Raw genomic sequence first — 22,037 nt, 5'->3', positions numbered from 1 at the left:
AATGCAAAGCAAAACACCTATTCCCTAATTTCCCAAAACATCACCAAAAGATCAGACCCTCAAACCCAATCCCAAAAGACTATCATGGGTTAATTTTTACTTAGGTACATAATTCCCAGCAAAACCTCAGCTACAGGCCAAGCCCAAAACTTTCTCATGAAGCCAGTATACAAATCAATCATAGAGACCCATACAATATGTACAGGTACAGTACAGGTACACTAAGCTTCAATATGCCTCAGTGACTCAATTACACAAATCAGTAACTCAAACTCCCTAGCAAGCCACCTATGACAAAATCATTTACCTTGTATTCTGTCTGTAATCACAATACAAAAATATAGAATGTTAATCAAGTGATTTGTTAAAAGTTAATGTATCACTTTTCCAATTATCTCTCTTTGAACATGTGTGTTAGGTAATGTAATCTGCCTGCCAAGAAAATGGGTATAAAAATAAAAACCAAGCCTGGGAATGGTGGAGCATCTCTGAGATGCAAAGCAGTTCCATGGCCATAATGATTAAGCTATCTTCCGTTTGTTATTTATTTTGACTGATCATTTGCCACCTGTCAGGAACACTGGAATCTCGAGTGGGGCTAGACCATGACCAAGGCATTCTACCACAACCGTGGCAGACCTGATGATTTAACTTCACACCATGATTTCATCTATATCCTGTGCCATTGTAGTGACTTAGGATCTAGTCATTTAGCTCTAACATGAACTAGACATGTGCCCTGAGGAGAAACATTTCAAGTTCTCTGGGCATTCATTTCCTCAAGTCTTGGATCCTCTTAAGGTCCCTTCCAATAATCAAACCCTGCCACTTTGCAGAGGATTCTCCTATTCTCCAAGGATGGCCATTATCTATACCTCTGCCCCTTTGCATAAAAGTAAATAATCAAGAACTGGCCAAAATGAAATTCAGTAAGCTGCCTCTGGAGGTGGCAGGGTCACTCTCCTTGGAGGTCTTTAAGCAGGATCTGGATAACTACTTGTTGCATGTTATAGAGGGGATTCCATTCATGTGTGACTTGAACTCAGTGACCACTATCTTTTCTCCCAACTCTAAATTCCATGATTGTGTAAAAAGACAAAGATCATCTCTTCTATATCCTGAATCTGAGCCCTGGCCCCTCTCCATCCCTCTGTAACCCCCACCAAAAAGCCCCGGAACAAAAACCTATCACTCCACCTGACAGTGTTCCGTGACTGAGCTTTCTCAATTACTCCAGGATTGGCATCAAACAGGGTATTTCTGAACCTTTGTGGCCTAAGCATGAGGGTTGGGATTAGCTTGTGGTCTTGGAGGAAGCAGCAAGCACTTCTTAGCCCAACCAAGTCTTAGAAGTTCAAGATAACACAAGCTACAAGAACCACCATGTTTGTTTTGGAGCCAAGGGTACCAGCAAAGGTTTCATGTTACTCAGTAGGCTGGTTACTGGGGTGGGACGAGGAAGTCAATGGCCCACCTCTCCTACCCATTAGCTAGCTTCATCAGCCCTGGAAACAATATGGCACTGTGGGAAAAACGCTGGTTAAAGTCAAAGGACCTAGGGTCATCTTTCTTCTTCATGTGTAAACTTGGGTAACAGACTTAACTTCCCTGGGCCTCAGTTTCCTCAACTGCCTAATGAAGGAGCTGGATGAGAGGGCCTCTGAGGTGCCTATGGATCTTTAATTTTAATGCCAGATTTACTGGTTCTTTTGTCATTGTGTGCTTCAGGGAAGGAAGTGTGAAGGCAGGGTGAGGAACTTTGGAGAAGAGGGGATTGTCTACCCATTGCTTCTAGGTTCTAGCTGGCAAGCTTCTACTAATTACCCCTTTCCAGCTCCTTCTCTGATCTCTCTGTGCAACCTCAGCCTTGCTATGTGCACAAAACCCTACCAGGATCCTGGCTAAGAATCACCAGTTTCAAGGAGCTCATTGTGTTGGACAAGAACACAAGTGTCAGCACTCTACTTTTGGAGATTTTGCCCCTCTACCCCTCCACCCGTTTCAATCCCAGAAGTTCAGTTCTCACCACAGGCATGGCCTTCCATGTCATCCAGGAGATTAGCTGTAGATGCCGCCGTCCCCAGCCTTCCCTTCCATTCAGGAAAACCACTCACTTGTCTGGCTCATGCTGCTGTCTACATCCCACTCTGTTCCCATCAGCCACCCACTACTCATGAGTTCCCTACTCATGTCTTCTCCAGCCACAAGGCTCCCAGGTTAGATGCCAGAGTTTTCTCTACTTTAGTTCTCCTATCTTCTCTCCCTTGAAGGAGTGACTGACTACAGAGCACAGGGGCTGTTCCCTGTGATGTCCCCTCTTCCCATGATACAATCTGTGGCTCCCACTTTTCATAACAGTCTCAAGGACTTTTACTCCATATTCAGCATGCTCGTGTGTGTCCCCATTGATATATTCAAAGGAAGTGGAGAGGTTTATGAATCACTATAATTGGTAAAATAAGAAAATGGGATAATTTGTTCAAAGGAACAGATTTTCATAGATTGAGGAATGGCTTCAAGTTTTCCTTAAAAGATGTGAGATGGCCCCTTGGTTCATCTCCATTCCTCCCCACTCCTGCATCCTATCCTCATCCCACCTCCCCACTATTCTCAAACATTGGGGCTAGGCAATATAAAAGAAGGGAATTACTGGTAAAAAGTGAGAACCAAGGACCAAATGTTGAACTGAACTGAGAAATAGGGCCAGGTACCCCAGAATGACCTGGGGAAGCAGATAATACAAAGAATCCAGTAGGTTTTTGCTTTTGTTTTTCAGTAGGTTTTTCTAAGAACCCCCATTCACACCCTCTATTTGTGTGTGTGCACACACAGGAGCTAGGAAGGATACGACTGGTGCTTCAACAACTGTTTTCTCTTTGTCTTCCTCATCTTGGTCTTCTCAGAGAAGGCCCTGGCAAGTTCAAACAACTTCCTCCGGGTGGCTGTGAGCAAAACAGAAGGGACAGGGAAGTGTAAACCACTCTTGTTGTCACTGAGGGGCCTGGGGACTTAACCCTCTCTGAACTAGAGGCCCAGAAGAAGGAAGTCTAGTCTGAATTTTCTTCTTGTTTCCTCTTTTTTGGAGGAGATGCAGTTTAGCTGCAGATGCGACAGAGAAAAAGGGATACAGGGCTGAGATTGAGGGGAGGGCATAGGGCTGAGGGTGAGAAAGAGGGAAATGGGTTCAGGAGAGGAGGAGGGCACAGGGCTGGTAGTGATGGGAAAGCACAGGGTTAGGGATAAAAGGATTAAGATTTGTGGGAAGAAGGATGAAGAGGAGGAGGAGGAGGGCATAAGGCTAAGAGAGGAGCAGGGCACAGGGCTAAGAGAGGAGGAGGGCACAGGGCTAAGAGAGGAGCAGGGCACAGGGCTAAGAGAGGAGCAGGGCACAGGGCTAAGAGAGGAGCAGGGCACAGGGCTAAGAGAGGAGGAGAGCACAGGGCTAAGAGAGGAGCAGGGCACAGGGCTAAGAGAGGAGGAGGGCACAGGGCTAAGAGAGGAGGAGGGCACAGGGCTAAGAGAGGAGGAGAGCACAGGGCTAAGAGAGGAGCAGGGCACAGGGCTAAGAGAGGAGCAGGGCACAGGGCTAAGAGAGGAGGAGGGCACAGGGCTAAGAGAGGAGGAGGGCACAGGGCTAAGAGAGGAGCAGGGCACAGGGCTAATAGAGGAGCAGGGCACAGGGCTAATAGAGGAGGAGGGTACAGGGCTAAGAGAGGAGGAGAGCACAGGGCTAAGAGAGGAGCAGGGCACAGGGCTAAGAGAGGAGCAGGGCACAGGGCTAAGAGAGGAGGAGAGCACAGGGCTAAGAGAGGAGCAGGGCACAGGGCTAAGAGAGGAGGAGGGCACAGGGCTAAGAGAGGAGGAGGGCACAGGGCTAAGAGAGGAGGAGAGCACAGGGCTAAGAGAGGAGCAGGGCACAGGGCTAAGAGAGGAGGAGGGCACAGGGCTAAGAGAGGAGCAGGGCACAGGGCTAATAGAGGAGTAGGGCACAGGGCTAAGAGAGGAGGAGGGCACAGGGCTAAGAGAGGAGCAGGGCACAGGGCTAAGAGAGGAGGAGGGCACAGGGCTAAGAGAGGAGCAGGGCACAGGGCTAAGAGAGGAGTAGGGCACAGGGCTAAGAGAGGAGGAGGGCACAGGGCTAAGAGAGGAGCAGGGCACAGGGCTAATAGAGGAGCAGGGCACAGGGCTAATAGAGGAGGAGGGTACAGGGCTAAGAGAGGAGGAGAGCACAGGGCTAAGAGAGGAGCAGGGCACAGGGCTAAGAGAGGAGCAGGGCACAGGGCTAAGAGAGGAGGAGAGCACAGGGCTAAGAGAGGAGCAGGGCACAGGGCTAAGAGAGGAGGAGGGCACAGGGCTAAGAGAGGAGGAGGGCACAGGGCTAAGAGAGGAGGAGAGCACAGGGCTAAGAGAGGAGGAGGGCACAGGGCTAAGAGAGGAGGAGAGCACAGGGCTAAGAGAGGAGCAGGGCACAGGGCTAAGAGGAGCAGGGTACAGGGCTGAGAGGAGGAGAGCACAGGGCTAAGAGAGGAGCAGGGCACAGGGCTGAGAGGAGGAGAGCACAGGGCTAAGAGAGGAGCAGGGCACAGGGCTAAGAGAGGAGGAGAGCACAGGGATGGGAATAAGGAAAGGGTCTAGGAGAATGAAGAAAGGCCCAGGGCAGAAAGTGAGGGGAGGGCAAAAGGCTGGGGGAGGGAGAGGGCACTGGCTAGTGCCAGGAGCTGTGGGGAGAGACTGCCAGAAGGTGAAAGGGTCAAAGAGGATACAGGGACAGCTGCTGCTTTAGGAAGAAGGGACGCTATGTGAAACTTGGCCAGCAGGGGCAGCACAGGACGCCCCAGAGGCCATGGCAAACAAGAAGCCAAAGATCCGGGCATTCCTCTTCCTAACTCCTACAGAACAAACCAAGTGTCTTCCCCCTCCCTCCTCCTCCTCCCTCCCAAGCCGGCAGGGTTGGTTCTAGGATTTCCATGACTAATCCCTGATCTTCCCTGAAATGGAGCCCGAATCACCCATACTCTGTATGCTGGGGGCACAGGAGGGAGATGGGGGGCTGTGTGCCCCCTGGGGGTCACAGTCTACCCTGGAAAAGGCTGAGAGGAGCTGGGGGGAGGGGGCACGGCACCCTCCCTAGGGTAGATGAGGGCCAGGGTCAGGAAGGACTTTTAAAACTGCACAGGAAGGAAGGGGAGGTGTGGGGCAGATCACTGGAAACCATGGATTTTTTCTTTTTAAAACCAAATTCCTTTTGCACTCAGAAATGCAAGGTCTGACTTTTCTGTCGGGGGACCAGGTGGAGTGGGGAGGGGGGCGAGCAGGGAGGGGGAGGGGCTTGGCAGCAGCCACCGATTTGCTTTCCTGAGCATGTCTGGCTGTTTGGCCCAAGATGAAGAACATGAGTTTGCATTCCCTACATGCTGATTAGCGGGCGGGCAGGAAATACTGGGGTGGGAAAGGGGAAAAACCACCAGTGGAAGCCAGCCTGGCATGAAAACCTTGCTACAGGGACAACTAATGCACAATGAATAGGGTGCCGGGCCTAGAGACATGAGGCCCTGGGTTTAAATGGGACCTCAGAGACTTCCTAACTGTGTGACTCTGGACAAGTCACCCTCCACTGCCTAGACCCTACTGCTCTTCTGCCTTGGAACCCAAGATTAGAGGTAGGAGCTTAAAAAAACAAAACACCTTACTACAAATAATCAGGAGTTAGCTATCGGGCAAAATCTTGCTTCTCCCTCTTCCTGCCCCTTCCTCCCGCCCCCAGGTGCCTGACCTAGGCAAGGGAGACCTTCCACAGAGGGGAGTACCTGTGCCCCGAATTCTGGGCACTCCACCCTGCTGCCCCCAGTGGGACACTCACATTTCCCCATGTGCTTCAGCTTGTCCCTGAATAAGGCATCTTCAGACACGGCAGGATTGGCTTCACTGGCTCCCAAGGCGGCATCACCTGCAAGGCAGCCTGAGTGAATTAAGAACCTGGGGCTCATGCTCTCCCAGGCACTAGGGGACAGACCCATCCTCCCCAAGCAGGCTCGAGGAGGAGCCGGTAGATAGTCTAAGGACCCTTAAATGGACCCGGTAGGGGCAGCTAGGTGGCTCAATAGATAGAGACAGAATGGGGAAGTCTTGGGTTCAAATGTGACCTCAGACACTTTCTAACTGGGTGACCCTGGGTAAGTCACTTAAGCGTCATTTCCTCACCCTTACCACTCTTCTGTCTTAGAACCAATACAGAGTATTAATTCTAAGGAGGAACGTGAGGGATTAAAAAAATTTGAGCAATCCAAAAGCTGGGAGCTGTTGGGTTCTTTTCCTGAACTTTTCCTGTGCACGGTGAGTGATCACTTCCCAAATGCGTTAAAATGGGGATCCCTTTCATGAATGGGCTGGACTAGCAGCTTCCAAACCACCCATTCTGATTCCTTTCCCCCTCCTTCTCCGCTCCTCTGAAGGCACGAGCCCCTCCCGGTTCAGGGTCTTTCCTCCCAGGCGGACTAATACGGCAAGGGGCGATGGGGAGGTGGCCGAGAGCAAGTTCCTCCGAAAGGACCGCGGTGTCAGAGACGAGAGTAGAGGGAGGATGGGGAAGGGGCTCTCCAGCCTAGCCGCGGTGCTTCCCACGTGGGCCCCCCAAACCCCATCTTGGCGCCCCCTAAGTCCCGCCCTAAGGTCGTGCCCAAGGTCTCGGCAGCCCTGCTGCCTTAGGATAATTCGGGATCAAGGACAGCAGGGTCGCTGAAACACCCTGACGGATCTGGGGCGCCGTCTAAGCTCCTCACCCTTCTGCTTACTAATCAGTTCTCCTGGATTTTCTCTCTCCAAGCTGGGATCGGTTTAGAGCGCATCCTTCTGCCCTCCCTTCAGTTACGTTTCCTCCCCTCCCCCACCGCACCCCATGGCACAGCCCGAGCCCAGGAAGTTCCGGGCAGAAGCCGCTTACTCTTCCGCCGAGACAGGACAGCCCGGACCCGGGGCTCGGCTATTAAATAAGGGCTCCCAGACTGTGGGGCCCAAACAAGCCAAATTCTGGCTTTGAGTACACGCATTAATAATGTGACAAATGGGGGCAGCTAGGTGGCACAGTGGCAAGTGCCAAGAGTGCCAGGCCTGGAGTCAGGAGGACCTGGGTTCAAATCCCACCTCAGATGCATCTTGTGCGACCTGTGCAAGTCATCTACCCTCATGCCTAGTCCTTGTCACTTCACACTAGGGCAGAAGGTAAGGGTTTTTAATTAAATAAAATAATAAAGGGCTTACAAAGTACTTTCCTTCCAACAACTCTGTGAAGTTAGTCTACAATATGAAGCAAACCAAGACTCAGAGATGTTTAAAGTGATCTTCCCAAGGTCACATAGTTTTTAAAAAGCCTTGGTCAACTATGAAGGGAATCCTTTGTCTCCTTGGCCAAGTATTCTTTTTTTTTTTTAAACCCTTACCTTCCACCTTAGAATCAATTCTATGTATTGGTTCCCAGGCAGAAGAGTGGTCAGGGCTAGGCAATGGGGGGCAAGTGACTTGCCCAGGGTCACACAGCGGGGAAGTGTCTGAAGTCAAATTTGAACCCAGGACCTCCCATCTCTAGGCCTGGCTCTCAATCTACTGAACCACCCAGCTGCTCCTGGCCAAGAATTCTTAATCCTTTTATGTGTCCTGGACCCTTCTGGAAAGCAGTTGAAGTCTACAGAACCCTTCTTAGAAGAATATTTTTATTTTTGTTTTTAACCCTTACCTTCCTTCTTAGAATCAATACTTGTATATTGGTTCCAAGGCAGAAGAGTGGTAAGGGCTGGGCAATGAGGGTTGGTTAAGTGACTTGCCCAGCATCACACAGCTAGGAAGTGTAGAAGAATATTTTTAAATACATAAAATTAAATATATTGAAAAATAAATTATAATGAAATATGGTATGTAACATACATATATTATATATAGAGAGGGATAATTTAATATATTATATATAGGTGGGACAGTGACTAGAATGCCAGGTCTTGAGTCAAGAGGACTCATCTTCCTGAGTTCAAATCTGGCTTCGGATATTCCCTGGGCAAGTCACTTAATCCTATTTGCCTCAGTTTCCTCATCTGTAAAATGAGCTGGAGAAGGAAATGGCAAATCACTCCAGTTCTTTGCAAAAAAAAAAAAACACTAAATGGGGTCACAAAGAGTTGGATACAACTGAAAGAATGACTGAACAAATGATCATTGAAATATTTTTTAAAAAAGGCAAATTCAAATCCTTGATTTAGACAGTCCCAGGGTCAAGGACCTTAGTTAGGTTTAATACAGAGGGGGAGCTGGCTAAAATGGAGCACCAGGAGAAGAGTAAATGTGTTTCCCAGGAAGGGTACACTTCTCTGTGTAAAAGGAAAGCAGAAGGCACTTGGAAGTGGCCCCCCTGCCTTTCATATTTCTATACCCCTCCCCACTCTTCATTCTATCCTCTTTGCTCCATATACAGGAATGTGCTTGGGGGCCCTCATGTCTAACTAGTGTCTCTGCCTCTGCTCTCTCTAAATTCCTCTCCCTCGAATTAGAAGAACAATTTAAGTCCCCTCTTTCCCACTCCTAGACCTAGTTCTCAAAGATGAAAAACAAGGTTTCCCTCCTCTTAATAAGGACAGAGCTCCTTCTTCTCTGTCCTCCCTTTGACCTGCAACAGCCAGCCAAGAAAGCTGGGGCTGGGCAGGGGACCTCTGTCCAAGCTAGACCGTAGGCAGGAGAGGTGACTGGGGCCAGTGGGGCTCACCTGTGACAGTGGATGGAAAACCAAAGTCATTACTGACAGCCATGCTGCTGGATTTGGATTTCTGAGACTCATATTTCAATCGATCTAGAAAAGAAAAGAAAAGAAATCCCATCAGGTGACCTCCCAGGCTGGATGCCCAGAAGGACAGGTAGATAGATTGAAGGTCTGCTTGGAGCAAGGAGTCTTCACCATTTTAGGGTCATTGGCAATAAATATATCAGGGGCAGCTAGGTAGCCCAGTGGATAGAGAGCCAGGATCAAATCTGGCCTCAGATACTTCCTAGCTATGTGACCAGGGACAAGTCAATCCCAATTATGTAGCCCTCATCACTCTTCTGCCTTAGAACCAATACCTAGTACTGATTATAAGACAGAAGGGAAGGGTCATTATTATTTTTAAGAATTGCTATTAAGACAGAAGGTAAGGTTTAAAAAATGTCCTATTACAGAGGAAACCAAATTGAGTGAAATATAGGGATCAAATTATTTTTTAAACAAAAACAAGTTCATGAGCCCCAAGTTAAGAACCTTGGGCTACACACACATACATACAAGCTGCCCTATTTTTCACTCTGTGAAAAACATAAAGTACTCCTCCACTTCCCCCTGCCACCACAGTCTCCTACCCCTCTCCAGGGCAAGGAGGAAGTCACGGTTCCGTTGAAGCTCCTTCATGAACTCTTCATTCTGCAAGAAGAGGGCAATCCGCTCATCTTCCAGGTACTGCTTCCAGCGGCATTCCTCTTCCAGGTTTCCAGCCAGGGGTTGGCTGGCTTCCCCAAGCCCTGGTTTTGGGGGCCCACTCTGGGCATTCTGCAGGGGAGAGACAGGCACTGGCGTGGGTGTGTGTATGCAGCCACACAGACCTGATCAGCTCTTTCATCAGGATTCCATGAGTCGCTCAAGCATAGTCTTCCAGTCTGGTTACATCAGGAGGGAGGAAGCAGACGGCGCCAGATACCAAGCACCAAGGGAACATACCTCAGGATACTCTGTACAGGTGCTCACACACAAAGGTAGAAAGTGACAGAGCCAGGATTCTCAGTACAGACCTAGAGATTTCTCCTAAATTGCCTTTACAGATGGGTTTTTTTTCCCTTCCCCAAAATTTTTTTTTTACGTTCTTCCTCTAAATCAGGTGACCTCAATGGTCTCCAAAGCAGGAGAGGCAGTCATGAGCATGTGCCTGAGGGTTTGGGATGATGGGATGATGGGCAGCCAGCCCTGATGCCATCCTGTGTCCAGCTCTCTTAAAGTTGAGACTCGCCTGTTTGGGAGAAATCACCTCCCCATGCCCACCTCCCTTCTGCATCCTTAGGGCACTAAGTCTTATAGGACTATGTGATTAATAAATAAAGTTATCAGGGAAGAAATTGGGTCCAGGGGTTCACAGAAAGAGTCTCCAGTCACAAGACCTGAATCCAAATCTAGACTCTGCCGCTTGCCCCCTGGGCAAATTATTTGGCTTCCTGAGGTCTTGGTTTCTGCCTGTGTAAAATAATGATGTTAGACTAGATGGTCTGTGAAGTCACTTCAAGCTCTGCATCAATGAGCCTTTATAGGCTCCACTTGGGACCCTATGGAGGAACTAGTCAGGTCAAGGATCCTCACATCTCCTAGACCTCTATATCCATACACACAGAACCTCCCAGGATCTCCCACCATGTCTGTCCTTTTTTTTTTTTAAATATTCTGAGGGCAAGTGACTTCTGTGGCCCCTGGCCACATCCCCCTGCCAATGAGGGCTTTCCACTGAGGTGGTTCCGAAACCACTGCTTTCCTAGTTCGTGTCCTAAGTATTTTTATTTGGTGGATATCTTATATCTATTCAGCCTGTGAGGAAATCTAGACCAAGCCAGGAAACTGAGAAGAGGTTTCCTGTTTGAGGTTGCTTCCCTCTGAACCCCTTTGTGAATAGTCCAAGCCCAGAAAATTGGGAAGTGAAACAGGCAGATGCCAAATCTCTTGCCTCTCTGTCAACAAGCCAGAACCTCTGACTTGAAGAACTGGGGGCGGGTGTAGGGATAAGAAAGGACAGGCCATCTGATTTCTACTTTAGAACCCACCTCACCCCCAGCTACTGGCCCTCTATATGGGCTCCTCCGTCTCTTACCTGCAAACTGTCCAGTTGCTGGGGCAGAATTCGAAGGAAGTCATCAGGAAGGTTGCCCAGAAGTGGGGGGTTCCAGTTGCGATAGCGCCTCTGAGTTGGGGGGACCCCAGCACTAGGCACATCTATTCTATAGGGGAACAAAGAGAAGGGGGACAAACTAGTGAAGTCAAAGGCTAGAGGAATCAATGAGTGCCTAACCAATGCATATTACCAGTGAGATGGAATTTGGGAGGTGACAGGCAGGGCCATTGGATTCTGTCCCTCCACATGTTCTGACTTTAGAAGTACATACCAGGGCAGGTAGGTAGCCCCGTGGCTAGAGCTCCAAACTTGGAGTCGGGGAGGTCCAGGGTTCAAATTTGGTCTCAGGCACTAACTCTGAGCAAGTCACTTAACCGCCACTGCCTAGTCCTTACTGTTCTTCTGCCTTGGAACCAATACATAGTATTGATTCTAATTTGGAAGGGAAGGGGTTTTATTGTTGTTGTTTTTTAATTGACACCGAGACAGAAGTTAAGGTTGTGTTTTTTAAAAGTTCATACCAAGTCAGGTCAAAATTCATAGAAGCCAGAGGCTTTGTCACAGAAAGAACCCTGCCTAGGGGGCGAGAGAGCTGGGTTTCATTTCTATCCGGCTCCACATTCCCTGTCCAAGTCTCTTTAGCTCTGCAGACCTCAACTTCCTCATCTATAAAAGAGGTCTACCCCTGCCTCCTATCTTCCCTCTCAGAGTTCCTGCAAGGCTCTAAAGATAACGCATATTTTCCACCCGGCTGCATTCCCTTGGATTTCTCTGTCCTGTCAATGTGCCAGACATCTCCCCTCTCTTCCCCCACTTTTTCAGCTTCCTTTTGTGTGTTGCGTTTTCCTTTATTAGATTATAAGCTCTTTGAGGGCAGGTACTATTTTTCTTTTTCATATATATGTCCTCAGCCCTTTGGCCCAGTGCTTGGCACATAATAAGGCTTAATAAATGTTTACTGATTGACATATGAAAGTGCATTAAGATTGCAAGAAATTCTGCTTCTTCATGCCAAATGGGAGTGGAAGGAGTTGAAAGGAGAGAGATATTGTGTCCTGTTGATTTGGAAAAATAAGGAAGTGGGATAGTTTACCCAGAGGCAAAGGCTAAATAGGCAAAGCTGTGCCAGTGAAGTGGTTTTATGCCCCACCCCTGAAAATAAGCAGGACACCATCCTGTCCTGGTACCTCCTCATCCCCAGGGGCAGCGGGTACCCCAAGGCAGAGAGAAGGGGCTCTGCCAATGGTGACAACCATCCCTGTCTAATCTGGGAACTAGGAGATATTCCTTCCAGACTTCCTTTGTGGCCTGCAAGATGGGCCCCTGTGGCTCCCACAAGACATATGGTTTGCTGAAGAAGGGAAATGACACATGGACAAACCAGCCTCGATGTTGGAGGCAGGGGGAGGGAGCATACGTCTCCTAGGCATGGTTTTGATTTCCCCTGCCTCCTCCTTTGGAGAGTGACTCTTCCATTGGACAGAAGTTTCCCTGGCTCTCTCTCCTCTTGGAGGGGGCTTCCTTTCTGTCCTTGAAGACAGATTGAGAGCTGAGGGAGACCTCAGAGACAGTGCAAGCCAGCTCCTCATTTTCCAGAGGAGGAAACGAAAGCCCAGGAAAGTTAAGAGACTTGTCCAAGGGCAAGCAGGTATTAACCATCAGAGGCAGAATTTTTACCTAGAGCCAAAGTTCTTTCCTGAGTGACTAGCTGTGTGCCCCATGGCAAGTCTCTTAACCCTCTTTGCTTCAGTGTCTTCCATCTGTCAGATGAGCTGGAGAAGGAAATGGCAAACCTCTGTAGTATCTTTGCCAAGAAATACCCAAATGGGGTCACAGAGTCGGACGTGACTCAAACAACTGAACAAGGATGAAAGTTCTTTCTACATACCACACAGGAAGCAAAGCAGAATCAACTGATTCATTTAATGCTCGGCACATTGAACACACTCAAAGAACCACAGAACTAGAAAATGTTCGAGCTGGAGAGGACTTTACCAACCATGAAATCCAGTTCCTTCATTTTACAGACACCTACAAGAAGCCACTTCTGTTAGCTGGTGAGTGACCAAATTGGGACTACAGCACGAGAGGCAGTATGGCCTAGGACACAGGCTGGAAGACCTCTGTGCAAATCTTAATTTAGGAACTTACTAGGTGTTTGACCCTGGTCAAGTCACTTAACCTACATATACCTCAGTTTCTTCATCTATAAAATGAGGATAATAATTAGCATGTACTCACAGGGTTATTATAAGAGTCAAATAATATTTATAAAAATAATCTTTAAGCTTTAAAACTACATGAGCATCCAGAATATCAATATTAATTATTAGAAAAAATGAAGAATTTACTACATATTGGTGGATTGGTTGGTTCTCCTCTGAAATCCCTTGTCAGGGATTTCAGGTCCTCTCTGGGAAAGGTAAAAGGAATCCCCCACCTACCCCTCTCTCCCACATGAGCCTTCCATTTTTCTCACGTCAGTGTTCTCATTTGTTAAATGTATCTGCAACCCAGCCCGATCCCACATCTAAGCCGGCCAAGAATCAGAGCCAAAAGTCCTCAGGGCGAGTCCCAGAGCTGCTTAGGCAGGACACTGAGTCTCCCACTGGAGACTGACAAGAGGGTCACTGGGAAGGGCAGAGACCTATCTTTAGGGGTCAGGCAAGACTCGGGCTTCAACCACAAGCTCCAGCCACTGGTTCTTCTGAGCCTTTGGGGGGTGGCGAAGGAGGGGAGGGGGCAGCTCTGTCCCAAGCTTACTGGCACCTTGGGGCATGGAGAGGCAAACGCCAGGGAGGCAGGGTCAGCTCGTCAGCCAGTGAGCTGGGGGCCCTGGAATAGCTTAGAGTCTCAAAAATCGGCTCTGGTCTGGATGGAATGTCAAAAATGAACTAAGAAGGGGGTGGAGGGGGAATGCCAAGGCTGTAATTTCACCAGGAAAACTCAAAGCAGCCAAGATGAAACATTTTTTTCCATACATCTAGCAGTTGCTGCATTACTCTGGGATAAGGACAGTCAGTAAACCTGTATTTATTTTTGTTTTTTCCACTTAAAAAGACTTTAATCAGATTGCTCTGATCTCGGAAAATTGTCATCCTCCCTCAATAAACCTGCATTTGTGCACTTACTATTTCTTTTTTTATTTCTTTTTTTTGCACTTACTATTTCTTCCCCTTTTCTTCCCCCAGCCCCCATTAAATTGTAAGCTATCTGGGGACAGGTCTAGGTCTCTACATCCTTAAAGCCCCAGCTCCTGTTACTTCATCAACTCTGGCATCCCAAACCCTTCATGGTCTACCCCCACCATCGTTCTAGTCTTATTCCTTATTACTCCTAGCCACACTGTCCCCAGGCACATATCCTTGCCTCCACTGGCACCCACCTCCTGGCTGTCCTTTAGACAAGCCACAACTGACCGTCCTCCTGACTTAAGACACTTTCTCTGATTGTCCTCCAAGCCTGCAATGTTCTCTCTCCTCACCCACCTCCTGGCTTCCCTGGGCTTCCTTCAAGTCCGAGCTAAAATCCTACTTCTACAGTAAGCCTTTCCCAATCCCCTTTAATTCTCCTGCTTTCCTTCGATGGATTATTTCCAATCCATCTTGCATAGACCTTGTCATATGTCTTCTCCCATTAGACTGTGAGCTTGAGAACAGAGACTATCTTTGGCCTTTTTTTAATACCACGAGTGCTCGGCTCATTGCCTGGTACGCAGTAGGCCCTCATTAAAATTTGGGGGCAGGGGGAAGTTGGGTAGCTTAGTGGATTGACAGCCAAGCCTAGAGATGGGAGGTCCTGGGTTCAAATCTGATCTCAGACACTTCCGAGCTGTGTGACCCTGGGCAAGTCACTTGACCCTCATTGTCTACCCTTACCATTCTTCTGCCTTAGAACCAATACACAGTATTGACTCCAAGATGGAAGGTAAGGGTTTAAAAAAATTGGGTGGTTTTTAATATATTTTATTTCCCACCCTATTCTATGTAAAACTTTTTTTAAAACATTTTTAAAAAGTTTTGAGTTTCCAAATTCTCTCCCTTCTTCTGATCCTGCCACTCTCTCCCTGGGATAGTAAGCAATCAAATATAGATTTTACACGTGTAATCATGTAAAACATTTGTCTCTATTGGTCATTTTGTGAAAGAGATCTCAGATTTTTAAAAAGAAGAAAGAAAATGAAAGATAGTCTGTTTCAGTCTGCATTCAGACTGGGTTGTTTGTCAGAGGGCAGAATGCATTTTTCATCATGAGTCTCTGGGTCTGTCTTGGATCGCTGCATTGCTGAATAACTAGGTCACTCACAGTTGTTCACCAAGAAATATTGCTGTGTACAATTCCCTTCTGGTTTCACTTATTTCATTTTGCATCCGTTCAAGTAAATCTTTCCAGATTTTTCTGAAATCATCCTGCTTGTCATTTCTTATAACACACCTTATAAGCTTTTAATGACAGACTGACTTGATATTATTGTATACAGTATATCAAGTCCTTCCACTTATGTTCTAGAACAAGTCACACTTAAAATAAATGAGCCAAGAAGAGACCTTAGAGACCAGCTAGTCCAACTGCATCAACAAACTGACCTAGAGGGGTAAACTGGTTGGCCAAGGATCACACAGTGAATTAGTGGCAGATATAGGGCTAGAACCTAGGTCCCAAGATTCCTTGACCAGTGCCATTTAGCCAATGAGAGCAAAGAATGCTGGACCTGGAGTCATGAATATCTTGAGTTCAAATCCAGCCTCAGATATTTAGCTGTGTGATCCTGGGCAAGTCACTTAATCTCTGCCATAGTTTCCTCATCTGTAAAATGGGGATAAAATAACAACAGCTATCTCCTAGGGTCATTGTGAGACTCAGATGAGACAATAATTGTAAAACACTTAGCATATAATGTGCTAATAATTGTAAATGTTAGTTATGGTTATAATTATTATTTTAAAATCACTATTAATGGAGTAGCTGGGTGGCTCAGTGGATTGAGAGTCAAGACTAGAGATAGAAGGTCTTGGGTTCAATCTGACCTCAGGTACTTCCTAGCTGTGTGACCCCCCCCTTCCCCCCCCCCCCATGCCTGGTCCTTACCATTCTTCTGCCTTGAAACCATTGTATAATATTGATTCTAAGACAGAAAGTAAGGGTTTTCCTCTAAAAAAATTTTTTATGCAATACTAATAAGAGAAATGCAAATCAAAATAAAATACACCCCTCAAAGCAACCAAGGTGATATAAGAGAAGATAGTCCATGTTGGAGGGATTATGGGAAGACAAAAATATTAATAATACACTGATGGAAAAGGGATAAATTGGTTCAATCACTGTGTAAACAACTAGAGACTGTGCTTGTTTAGACCTGTTTAGACCCTTACCTCAAGGAGGTCAAAGATGGAAAAGAAAGACATCTCAGAGACACCAAAATACCAGAAGCAAAATTGGTGCCCACTCATTGGGAAAGATTGAAAAAAACAGGATCTTTGAATACCCTGGAGCATTTTTGGTCATGAGAAATGGTAAAAATAACAAAATTAAGAGAAACACAGGAAACCTTATATGAACTGAGGCTGGGTGGAGTAGGCAGAATCAGGAGAACTCTAGACAGAGTAACAAGAATTAATATAAACAAAAACATTAAAAGGCAGGAGCAGCCAAGTGCCTCAGTGGATTGAGAACCCAGCCTAGACAAGAGAAGTGCTGGGTTCAAATCTGGTTCTGGCAAGTGACTTAACCCCCACTGCCTAGCCCTTACCACTCTTCTGCCTTGGAATCGGGACTTCGTATTGATTCCAGGACAGAAAGCAAGGAGTTTTTTGCTTGTTTGTTTTAAAGAAAATAAGATAAAAATAAAAGGATCCTTGATTTAGAATGGGAAGGGAAAGGCCAGTGTGTGCTCCTCTGCATCCCTCTTCATTTTATAGATGAGGAAACTTAGATTAGGAGAGGTAAGAGGCAAGAGACTCAACCAGAAGCAAATTTAGCAATTCCTGTCTTAATTTCAAAGGTTCATGGACTCATGGAAGTGTCGCTGGAAGGGGCCTTAAAGGTCATTTCAGGAGTGGCAGCAGGAATATCAGCATGTTGAGAGTCAGAAAGAAAAGTTAGGTAATTGGAGAGGAGTAACCAATGGTACTAAATAGAATTAGTGGGGGAAATGGCCATGACACCTCCAAAGAAAGACTGGAGAGATCTAGAAACAAGCGATGGCAACTGTTCAAAAGTGTACTCAAGCCACATGTTTCTGATGGCTCTTTGAAGAAAGCTCTCATCCTGGAATCACATGAATCACATTCACTAAAGTAAACATCAAATCTTTGCTGAGATTCTAAAAAAACAAATGTACATTTTTATGCCTAGTGGTGGCAGCATGGTAGAAGGGAGAGAGCTGACCTTAAAGTTAAAAAGATTCAGGTTCAAATCCTCCCTCCTCTAATATTGAGGTTTCTCAATGTGTGGTCGGTCAGTTGACCTCTGGGGGTCACTGAGACACTTTCAGGGGGTCCTAAAGGTCAAAACTATTTTCATAATAATACTCAGATGTTCCTTGCCTATTAAGATACTTCCCCCTTTTCCAGCTACATATCTGTGTGAGGCCAGATTTTCTTCCTATACTTTAACCAAAACAACATTATCTCAGCAGATGGAATGCAGCAACAGATGAGGGCCCAGCTGTCTTCTATTAAGCCAGACATTAAAGAGATTTGCAAAAGTATGTAAAACTGTGCCACTCTTCCCATTGATTGTTTGTGTCTTGGAAAATAGTTATTTTTCACTAAAATGCTACTTACATGAACATGGATTTATTATTTTTAATGAATTAATTAAAATGTCTAAATACATCCATTTTAATTTCCACTATAGTAAATATTGATGGAGAAGCCAAAGCTCTTGGGGTCCTCAACTGTTTCAAAATGTAATGGGGTCCTGAGGAAAAAAACATCGGAGAACCTCCGCCCTCTGACTGCTCAAGTAGGGGCAGCCTACTTAACCCCTCAGTGCCCCAAGCAACTCTCTTAAGGTTTTAAGTAGAAGAAGTAGAAGAGAAGATTCCTGCATTGGTGGAGCCCATTGCATCACCCGGGACTTCCCCCAAACCAATGCAATCACAGGTCCCTACTCTCTACCAGAACCTGCCATTCAATCTTAAGATGCTTTGTCAGTACAAGTTCATCCTTATTATACTGACTGAAATTGCAAGCAGTTCTCTCAACAGTTACATCAATGAATGAACCCACGTTCGTGTTCTTTGGTATTAATTAAGTCAATTAAATGTACCTACTTTCAAGTTCTTCGTTATTAATAACAAAGTTAAAAAATGTTTTTTTCTGCTCTGTAAAACAAGACTTAGCTGCATTTCTTCCCCACCCCTCCAAAAAAGACGGACAAACAACCCTGGCTTCATGAATAGCAGCTTTGATTTCCATAGATTTCTATAAAGCATTGAGAGCCCCTAAGGAACAGCAGAGGTTTCTCCCTCTGAACTCAAAGGGAACAGCTCAGACTGGAGGCCCAGGACTAAGTAAGGGCTCACATTTCCACTCGTCTCTTCTAAGAGAGTTCTTGGGACCCATATAAGGATCTTTGCTACTCCCATAGAACTTTATCCTACCTCTGCTCTAACTACTTGTGCAACTTTGGGTAAACAGCTTAAGTTCTGTGAGACTCAGTTTCCTCATCTATAAAAAAAATAGGTTGACCTAGGTGGTCTCTGAGACCCCTTCCAACTCTTAAATCTATGATCCTATTTATGGTCTCCCCCTAAACTCCAACACACACACACACACACACACACACACACACACACACACACACACACACAGCACACCAGAGCTGCCCCATTCAAAACCCTGAAATAAAAGAGTTTTTCCTTGCCTTGGCTATTCTGGGATCCCAGGGACTTTACAAAAGAAGCATTCGGCAAGAATGAGACCATCTTCTTTTAATTTCTCTATTCTTTATGACCATTAAAAAGTTTTCAGCTACTTTGGGACAAAGAAAAATTATTCTTGTTCCCTAGTAATTCTACAATAAAATGCTGCGGCCTGGAAAATAAAGTTATTTGTGGTGTCTGACCTCCCCACAAAAACTCTGTCAACAAGTTGATTAGTTCCATATTCCCAAACTGTGGAAGTTTTGATTTGGAAGGGGCCTTGAAAGTCCTTCTAAGTTCATCTCACTGCCTCTCAGTGACTCACTGACGATACAGCTAACTCCCCCTTTTTGAAAAGTCACAGGAATTGGGGCAGCTAGGTGCCTCAGTGGATAGAGAGCCAGACCTGGGTTCAAATTTGGCCCCAGATACTTCCTAGCTGTGTGACCCTATTCTTCCATGACATCATCCTCTGTATCAGAGTTTAGGCTGCCAACACTGAGGTTTTTAAAGCCCTTTCTCAATCTATCCTTGCTTCCCTAATGATAATAATAGTAGATAATATTTTTATAGCACTTACTATGTGCTAGGCACTGAGCTAACCATTTTATAATTATTATCTCATTTAATCCTCAAAACATCCTGGGAGATAAGTGTTATTTTATTCATTTTACAGATGAGGAAACTGAGAAAGACAATAGTGAAGTGACTTGCTCAGGGTCATGCTGCTAGTGTTTGAATCCAGATTTGATCTCAGGTCTTCCTGACTCCAGGAACTGCTCTCTATCCACTGCACCATCTAACTGCCACACAGCTTCCCTTTCCATCTATGCTTCACTCATCTACTAAGTCAATATTCCTAAAATCTGGGTCTGACTATATCACCTTCTTACTGAAAAAGCACCTGTGACTTCTTGCCTCTAGCATAAAATACAAATTCCCACTTGCCATTCAAAGCCCTTCATGGTCTGGCTCCAGCCTACATTTCCAGGTTTTCCAACCAAACTGGCCACCAACCCAAAGAATGCCCAGGAGGGCTGCAGTCTGTAGAAGAAGGCAGAACAGCAGCAAGTGGGGAGAGGCAGGGAAATATCCTCACAGTATCCATCTCATCCATGTTCTAGCATCTCATCATAAGTTCTGAAAATTATTCCTGATTCCCAACTTGAATTCCTACTGCTAGAATTGAAATCCATCCCTTTTTGTTCTTGTTAGATCAAGCCACCATGATACTACTAGAGAACCATTCTTTGTCCCTTGTCACACTGGTTCATCCCACCTCCAGCCAATGTAAGAAGACAAGATAAATCCTTACCTGGGAGGTGGGGTAGGGGGAGCCAAGGGATAAGGCCTGTCAAACATGTGCATGTGATAGGCAGGAGGTGAATACACTGGTGGGGGCTCTTCATCAGAGCTATCTGGTTCCAAAGTCCGTTCCAAAATCTAAACCAGAGAGCAAAATGAGATGATGTAGTAATAATTACGATCCATTTTTACATTCAGATATTCTCGAAATGTTTACATATCTGGCTGTGTGTTCCAATGAAAAGAACATTGAACACTAGAGTTAGAGGCCCTGGGTTTGAGTTTTTGGGTACTTGTATCTGTGTTGTTGTGGAATTCATGGAACCTCCTGGACCTATTTTTCTTTTCATAAATAAAATGAAGGGATTGGACTGGATGACTTCTTAGATCTCTTCAAGCTCCCTATCTACCACCTACTTTATCTTATCCTGATAACAACCCTAATAAGATAGAGTTTTATCACCCCTACTACCCTTAGCAAGGAGGAAACTCAAGACCTAGGAAGTGAGGAAGTACTCACTAAAGTCAATCAGCAATTCAGGATAGCTAGGTGGCTCAGTGGATTAAGAACCAGGAGGTTCCATTCTGGTCTCAGACACTTCCTGGCTGTGTGATCCTGGGCAAGTCACTTAACCCTGTGTGCCTAGCCACTGCCCTCCTGTCTTAAAGTTGTTGGTTACTAAGACAGTAAGTGTTAAAAAAAATTTTTTTTCAAGTCATTTGGCAGGTCACCAAAATAAGATCTCGGTCCAGGCATATAGTAACTCCCAGTCAGGTTTATCCATGAGAACCCATTTTACCAGCTTGGCAAAAGTGGGGCTGCATAGAAAGTAGAAAGCACTGATTTCTCCAGTGGGTCCCTTCTACCTTCTAGGAACTCAGAAGAGATGAGGAGAGAGTCCAAGGGATGGAATCTAGAGGGAGGGTCAAGCTTTCTTGACTCTCCATTCCAACAGGTTCTCTTCACTTTAGGTGATAGAGAAGGTATATTGACAAGCATAATCTAGTCCCATCAGAGGTAATTTATGACCCAAAAAAATCCCTACATAGATACTATGAGCTTAGCATGCACAATTAGACTCCTCTCTTCCTTTCCCTATTTTGGATTTTTCTCAATAGTTTTCCTCCCTCTTTATGCCACTGCTGCTGAAGAAAATGGTCAGGGATCCTCCCAGGGATAGCCAGGAAGGGAGGGAATTGGGCACAGGGGTTATCTACTGTATCATCTCCTGAAGGGAATTATGAAGTCCCTTACTGAGGGGTATCTTGGTATAGCCATCCTCTCTATGGGTAACATCTGCTATCTTGTACAGGTCTATTTTCATAAATCATCATAATAGAATAGCTAGCATGTATATGGTACCTAAGGTTTACAAAGCATTTCTCTCATTTGATCCTCACAATAACCTTGGAGCTATTATTATTCCCATTTTACAGATGGGGAAACTGAGGCTAAAAGGTCCCCCCACTAGTGTTTGAGGTCAGATTTGAACTCAGGTCTTCCTGACTCGAGGTCCCACACTCTCTTCGATGTGCACTTAGCTGCCCTTGCTGGGACACTCTATAAAGATCTGGCTTCGAATTTTTTGTTCTTCACCATTTAGTAGCTGCATGACCATGGACAAGTCCACCCTCCTGTACAGAACCACTGGAAGGAAAGTACATTCACTGCTAGCTGAAAGCACTGGCCGAATCTATGGTATGACCATTATTAAGGCCCTAAGCTAAGCTCTACCGGTGCTCTTACCTGTTTGCTCCCTAAAGCTACTACTGGCCACCTCAGCTTTTGCTCTTACAAGTCAATCCGGCCATGGGTTGTGGGAGTCTGAGACTGGGGCAGCTAGGGCCTGGATTTCCTAAACACAGCCCAGGTCCTGATGTGAAATGTATCCAGAAGTATTTATGCACACACCACTTGAGAACATACAGCCACAAGTCTCTCCTACAATATGGCGCCTCTGTCTATGCACCAGTGGTTGTCCAGT

General features: G+C 46.1%; 1 protein-coding gene across 9 annotated transcripts in view; it reads right to left on the bottom strand.

Moving 5' to 3' along the window:
- Positions 1 to 22,037, bottom strand: part of CUEDC1 (CUE domain containing 1) — a 133,570-nt gene that overhangs the window by 9,472 nt on the left and 102,061 nt on the right. For all 9 annotated transcript variants that reach the window (XM_056816513.1, XM_056816509.1, XM_056816507.1 and 6 more), the window contains 7 exons: positions 20,063 to 20,190; positions 10,860 to 10,986; positions 9,373 to 9,559; positions 8,747 to 8,830; positions 5,861 to 5,947; positions 2,849 to 2,942; positions 2,027 to 2,085 (listed from right to left, as the gene is read on the bottom strand). In XM_056816513.1, coding sequence (XP_056672491.1) covers positions 2,027 to 2,085; positions 2,849 to 2,942; positions 5,861 to 5,947; positions 8,747 to 8,830; positions 9,373 to 9,559; positions 10,860 to 10,986; positions 20,063 to 20,190 — 766 coding nt within the window. The remainder of the gene's footprint in view (positions 1 to 2,026; positions 2,086 to 2,848; positions 2,943 to 5,860; positions 5,948 to 8,746; positions 8,831 to 9,372; positions 9,560 to 10,859; positions 10,987 to 20,062; positions 20,191 to 22,037) is intronic.

Source organism: Monodelphis domestica, chromosome 2, assembly GCF_027887165.1.
Source record: "Monodelphis domestica isolate mMonDom1 chromosome 2, mMonDom1.pri, whole genome shotgun sequence".
Taxonomy (NCBI): Eukaryota; Metazoa; Chordata; class Mammalia; order Didelphimorphia; family Didelphidae; genus Monodelphis; species Monodelphis domestica.
The sequence above is the reverse complement of the archived record's forward strand: the minus strand, read 5'-3'. Positions and strand labels throughout refer to the sequence as shown.